Raw genomic sequence first — 6,138 nt, forward strand, 5'->3', positions numbered from 1 at the left:
ATCTTCCCTCCCTCCTCAGCGGCGCTACGGTGGCCGCGCGGGGGTCAGGACGGCGTGCCGCTGATTGGCCGGCGGCGAGGAGCTGTCTGTCGGTGATTGGAAGGCGTAGCCGCGGCGCTTGGCGCTGATTGGCGCCCGCGCCCGGCCGCTTCTGGGGAAGCTTGGCGCCGGGGAGGAAGATGGCGGCGGCCGCGCTCCGTCTGTGGTGGCTCCTGGCAGTGGCGGCGGCCGGGGCTGAGGGGGGGCCCCGCACCCTGGTGCTGCTGGAGAACGGCAACCTGCGGGACACGCACTCGCTCTTCTTCCGCAGCCTGGCGGGTAGGGCCCCCGCACCGGCCTGAGGGAGGAGATTGGGGATCCCTGGGGCTGAGGGGGCGCGGCTGGGGTCCCCTGGTCAAGCTGAGGGAGGAGATTGGGGTCCCCTAAGGGAGAGGGGAGTCCCCTGGTCGGGCTGAGAGAGGAGGTTGGGACTCTCTGGGGGAGAGGGAGGTCCCTTTGTCAGGCTGAGGGAGAGATTGGGGTTCCTTGAGGGAGGGGGGCGTCCCCTGGTCGGGCTGAGGGAGGAGATTGGGGGTCCCTGGGGCTGAGGGGGCGTGGCTGGGGTCCCCTGGTCAGGCTTAGGGAGGAGATTGGGGTTCCTTGAGGGAGGGGGGCGTCCCCTGGTCGGGCTGAGGGAGGAGATTGGGAGTCCCTGGGGGAGAGGGAGGTCCCTTGATCAGGCTGAGGGAGAGATTGGGGTTCCCTGAGGGAGAGTGGGAGTGGTTGGAGTCCCTTGGTCAGGCTGAGGGAGGAGATTGGGAGTCCCTGGGAGAGAGGGAGGTCCCTTGGTCAGGCTGAGGGAGAGATTGGGGTTCCCTGAGGGAGAGTGGGAGTGGTTGGAGTCCCTTGGTCAGGCTGAGGGAGGAGATTGGGAGTCCCTGGGGGAGAGGGAGGTCCCTTGGTTAGGCTGAGAGAGAGATTGGGGTCCCCTGGGAGCGAGGGGGGGTGGTTGGAGTGCCCTGCTCAGACTGAGGGAAAGATTGGGGTTCCCTGGGGGAGAGGGCGGTCCCCTGGCCGGGCTGAGGGAGAAGATTGGGGTTGTTCCCCCAGCCATGTCTGTATTTTGGGTCCCCTGTAGCATTAGTCCCTGCTTGGTGGGTGTCAGCAGGGCATTCTTGCGACAAAGGGGCTCCTCAGGGGCACGTAAAACCAAACCCACACCAAGCCCCAAAGCCCCTGCACCCTTTTTTCCAAAACACTGCTGTTTATTGGGGAATTAAACCTCAGGATCTTGATGCTGCTTTGCTGCTACATGTGTCGATTTCGTGAAAGGCAAAAGTTGTCAGTTTTGTCTCGTGGCTGCAGACAGGGGCTTCGATCTCACTTTCCGGACAGCGGATGATGCAGGCCTGTCCCTGATAAAATATGGAGAATTTCTGTATGACAACTTGATCATCTTCTCACCATCCATAGAAGGTAAATACATGAGGGGAAAACTCAAGCGCTTTTGAAGCTTGGTGGCATGTTTGGAAGGGGATTTCCAACCGTTTTGTGAATTTTAATTAAATCTTGCGCTTTAGATGTTACCTTTTGCATCTCGTACCTGGTAGCAAACTGCAGGTACATCCAGGCTTTTAACGGTGGTTCTTTCGGCCATGGTAAAAATGATTTGGTGTTTTGCTGTGGTTTAATTCTGCCAAGGTATTATTTCTGAGAACCGGTCATAAATTTCTGGTGTGCACTTTCAGATTTTGGTGGAAACATCAACGTGGAGACCATCACCGCTTTCATCGACGGCGGCGGCAGCGTCCTCGTCGCCGCCAGCTCGGACATTGGTAAGTACAAACGCTCATTAGAGCAAATTAGCGTGTTTCAGCCGCTGCTTGTAACAGGTACCTACGCTGCTTACACTCTGCAGCGAGCAAATAGTTTATTCATCCTTCTCTGAGTTCCTGCAACAAAAATGGTGAAAAACCGCGGTTTCTTGTTGTGAACCTCGAGGTCTGTGCTGTAAGGAAATGGGTGATAAATAGATTTTTTTTTTGTTTGTTTGTTTGTTTTTTACATGTTGAATAGGAATTTAGATGAGGGAGGTTGTGATGCTCCTCGGGGTTTGGCTCGTAGAGCGTCAGAATGTGTGGCCCTAAGCTGAATTGACTTTTTATGTTGAGTGCTGAGACTGGTGCTGCGTCCCGAACACGCTGTGTAATGGAGAATCCGTTTTGTCCTTCCAGGTGACCCACTGCGAGAGCTGGGCAGTGAGTGTGGGATTGAGTTTGATGAGGAACGGACCGCTGTCATCGACCATCATAACTACGATATATCCGACCCCGGCCAGGTAAGCGGGTTTACCTGCACGTTTTGGGGTTTTTTTTTAATGAGAACTCAGGCATAAAGTTGAGTCTTCTGTCCTTGTTTTCCCGTTTTTTCTTCCATCTGTCCTCCGTTTTCTCAGCTTCCTCCCAAGAAAGTCATAAATAGTTCTGCTTGACAGCATGACATAACGCTATGAAGCTATGCTCGTTTGGGGTCTTTGCCCTCAAATCCATCTTTCTGAATTTCCTGGGTTTGATCTTTCCACCGCACGGATTAATTTCAAATTGTCACCATGCCTCAGGCAGTCACACCGCGGTTAACGGCGGGTTTGAACCACTCTGAAGTGCGTGTGGGGGAATTTCAACCTTGGGTGAAGCACATCAGGCACTGCACATGTGGGAAGGGGGATTTTCAGTCCCAGAGACCAGTATAGAAACAGAAACGTTTCTATCATCATTTTTTTTCCCCCTCATGTCATCCAGTACTTTAAAGTTGAAGCATATATTAAGGTCTAAACTTAATATACTCTGCTATTTTTTTTATTTAAATTTAACTAAGCAGTACGTGGATGTTAGCCTAGTTTAAGGATGAAAGTTGCTAAATATGGGGAAGTAAAATACTGTAGGTATTGCTGTCTTCATCAAAAGGTGGTTTACGTTTCCTTATGTATCAGTATTAATTTAATTCAATTATAATTAAACAAAAAATGCTGGGTTTCTGCTTTTTAATTGTATTGTAACTTTCATCCAAGAGCTGCTCTATTTTAATTGTCCATAAAAGCAAAGTTAACTTTCAAATAACGAGAGAAGCTGTCGCTTGCCGTCAGAACCTAGCAAGCACCAACCCACCCGCCCGCGCAGCGTGTTCACGCCGATCTCTCGCCTTTCTCCCAGCACACGCTCATAGTCGCGGATGCCGAAAATCTCCTGAAGGCCCCCACCATTGTGGGGAAGGCAGCGCTGAACCCCATTCTTTTCCGAGGAGTTGGGTAAGCGACCCGCGGCACAGCGTGGGGTGTGAGGTGAGGTAAGGTGGCTGTTGTTGGGGAAGCGGAGCAAAAAATACCAGTGTCACCGTGAGGTAAGCGTCAGGTTAGCCGGCTGTGCCTCTCAACTCGAGCAACCTCTCTTGATTTCAGATAACGATAAAACAAAAATCTCCAAAGCGGCTTAGTTGTTAACGTAGCAGCGTTTCTTAATGTAAATTGGTGAAGCTTGACTGTGTATCTCGAGGAAATATTTCATTTTGTGGCGTGTGTGGTGGTGCTGCACCCCAAGGGCGAGGAGGTTTGCACAGTTGCGTTGGCAGCCGCGCGTTCCCCGGGGCGCGGGGGGTCCCGGGGGTCTTCGTGCTGCTCACCTGGCCTCTCCCCGCAAGGATGGTGGCTGATCCTGACAACCCGCTGGTGCTGGACATCCTGACTGGCTCTTCCACCTCTTACTCCTTCTTCCCGGATAAGCCTATTACTCAGGTACGTACTGCTGCTTTTTCTCCTCATCTGGGCTATGTTTCTATGGTTAAGTCCCTCAAATTTCAGCAACTCAGAAAAATCCTCGAGTGTCCATTCCCCCAGTTGATTTTTGAAAGTGTCGGGCTGTCGCCCGCTTTCCGACATTGCCCTGGGAATCTTCCTCTTTGCTTTTTGTCGGTGGGAAAACATCCGGCGTGAGGGATGCTTCGGAAGAAAGGCCAGCCGGCATCAAAGCGTGTCTCTTGGTTTCCGCTTCATCGCGGACTGCGCTGGCTACAGACCGTTCCACCCCGCAGCAACCTGGCGATTGACTCTCTTTTAATCATCCCTTAAATTGGCTAAACGCTCTTCCAAACGCCTTCCTTTTCAGTACCCGCACGCAGTCGGGAAGAACACCCTTCTGATCGCGGGGCTCCAAGCCCGGAACAACGCCCGCGTTGTTTTCAGCGGCTCCTTGGATTTTTTCAGTGATGCCTTCTTCAATTCCGCCGTGCAGAAAGCTACCCCTGGCTCCAAGAGGTACACTGGCTTCCTGGTGTCCCTGCCTGGGGAATATCCGGGGAGCGGTTTGATGAAGAATATCCTGGGAAATAGGGAAAAAAATATTTGTGTTAGGGGAAACAGCAGAAAGCTTGAATTAAACGGGGGGGGTGACGCCTTCCTTTTGGCCTTGTGGAACAAAGCGCTTTGGGAAGCAATTCCCTCCTTTAGCCCCGGCTAGCTTTCCGTCGCTTTCTGCACCTATTACTGCTTTGGTTTTTGGCTTGCGGTGTATTTTTTTTGGCATGGCCGCCGTCCTCTCTCAGCCTTCCTCCGTCCCTAGGTACTCGCAGACAGGTAATTACGAGCTGGCTGTCGCCTTGTCCCGCTGGGTGTTCAAGGAGGAGGGAGTGCTGCGCGTCGGAGCCGTGGCCCACCACCGCGTGGGGGAACTCGCGCCTCCCAACGCCTACACCGTCACTGACCTCGTGGTAAGTCCGCCCACTCGGAGCCCGCAGTGCGGGCGGGAGCTGCTTTGGAAAAGGAATTTGGGGGAAATTTGAACTCGGGACGGGTCAAGGTTTGTTTTCGGGCATCGCTCGTTAACTCTGCAGGTTCGTTGCAGGAGTACAGCATTGTAATCGAAAAGCTTTCTGATGGCAAGTGGGTCCCGTTCGATGGAGACGATATTCAGCTGGAGTTCGTCCGCATCGATCCCTTCGTGCGGACCTTCCTGAAGCGGAACGGTAGGTCTCCCTCGCCGCGTCGCGGCTGTTTCCGCCGGCCGCCACAGCTTCTCGTGTCCCCTGAACGCCGCCGCCATCTCTTTCTCAGGTGGCAAATACAGCGTGCAGTTCAAGCTGCCGGACGTCTACGGCGTGTTTCAGTTTAAAGTGGATTATAACCGCCTGGGTTATACCCACCTCTACTCCTCCACCCAGGTAAGCGCGGTGGGCACCCAGCGCCCGGGCGGGACGGGTGCCTGGGCCGGCAGACTCACCCTGCCGCGCTCTGCCCGCCCAGGTGTCCGTGCGTCCCCTCCAGCACACGCAGTATGAACGTTTCATCCCCTCGGCGTACCCGTACTACGCCGGCGCCTTCTCCATGATGGTTGGACTCTTCATGTTCAGCATCGTCTTCCTGCACATGAAGGAGAAGGAGAAATCCGACTGAGCTCCCTGTGGGAGGAAAAAACCTTTTCCCCGGCGCCAGGCAGGGTCGGGCAGCGCTCGGGACCCTCGTTTGTACCCATGTGAGGACCGGTAGGTGCTGGACACACTGTGGATTTGCATTTGGTCTTATTATTTTCACGCACAGGGGGATTAATAGGAAAGAAAATGAAATTTTGGGGGGAAATCTGTCACCGAAGCGTCCGCAGAGGCGGGAGCGCAACGCCTCTGGTGTTGTTCCTCAATGGGTTCGCGCCGTTTGTCTCGCCCGGCCGTTGGAATGATGTTGAGTCGAGATCAACTCCCTTCTCAAAATAAAGTCTCGTTCCTCCCCTGGGTTGAAGCGAAGTGAATTCACCGCCCGGGGTGGCACCTGCGGGACGCGTCCCCGCGTCGCCCTCGCCAGCTCAGGGTGTTGGGTGAGCTGGGCCATGAGGCAACGGTCGGACGGCGCTGAGGCTGGAGCATGCCGGGAGGCAAAAAGGGGGAGTGGGGCGTGCGGAGGGGCTCGGGGCACCCCGAAATGATGGGGGGGGCCCCAAGGGCACACCCGAGGCAGGCGGGGCACCCCAAAAGCCATCGCTGTGCCCCAAAAAGCAGCCAGGTGGGTCCAGGGACACCCCTAAAGGCTGCCCGAGGGCCTTGGGACACCCCGAAACGCACCCCGAGGGGTCCGGGGAGGAAAAAGCGGCTGGAAGACGCGATCCCAAGAAACCCGGGGCG

The 6,138-nt window shown here is 55.0% G+C and overlaps 1 protein-coding gene across 1 annotated transcript; it reads left to right on the forward strand.

Moving 5' to 3' along the window:
- Positions 1–179: 179 nt before the first annotated feature.
- DDOST (dolichyl-diphosphooligosaccharide--protein glycosyltransferase non-catalytic subunit) lies at positions 180–5,708 on the forward strand. Its single transcript, XM_075721655.1, has 11 exons — positions 180–318; positions 1,345–1,455; positions 1,728–1,814; positions 2,214–2,317; positions 3,189–3,283; positions 3,673–3,766; positions 4,137–4,285; positions 4,590–4,737; positions 4,872–4,992; positions 5,081–5,187; positions 5,270–5,708. Exons 1-11 carry the CDS (start codon positions 180–182, stop codon positions 5,417–5,419), a joined length of 1,305 nt encoding a protein of 434 aa, XP_075577770.1. The 3' UTR covers positions 5,420–5,708.
- Positions 5,709–6,138: the final 430 nt, after the last annotated feature.

The sequence above is a fragment of the Pelecanus crispus genome, chromosome 15 (genome assembly GCF_030463565.1).
Source record: "Pelecanus crispus isolate bPelCri1 chromosome 15, bPelCri1.pri, whole genome shotgun sequence".
Taxonomy (NCBI): Eukaryota; Metazoa; Chordata; class Aves; order Pelecaniformes; family Pelecanidae; genus Pelecanus; species Pelecanus crispus.

What these genes read in the sequence shown, in the direction of transcription:
- DDOST (XM_075721655.1), top strand. Translation starts at nt 180, where the DNA reads ATGGCGGCGGCCGCGCTCCGTCTGTGGTGGCTCCTGGCAGTGGCGGCG. An exon ending in CTTCTCACCATCCATAGAAG is followed by an intron (nt 1,456 to 1,727) that starts GTAAATACATGA and finishes GTGCACTTTCAG; the next exon opens with ATTTTGGTGGAAACATCAAC. An exon ending in ACCTCTACTCCTCCACCCAG is followed by an intron (nt 5,188 to 5,269) that starts GTAAGCGCGGTG and finishes CTGCCCGCCCAG; the next exon opens with GTGTCCGTGCGTCCCCTCCA.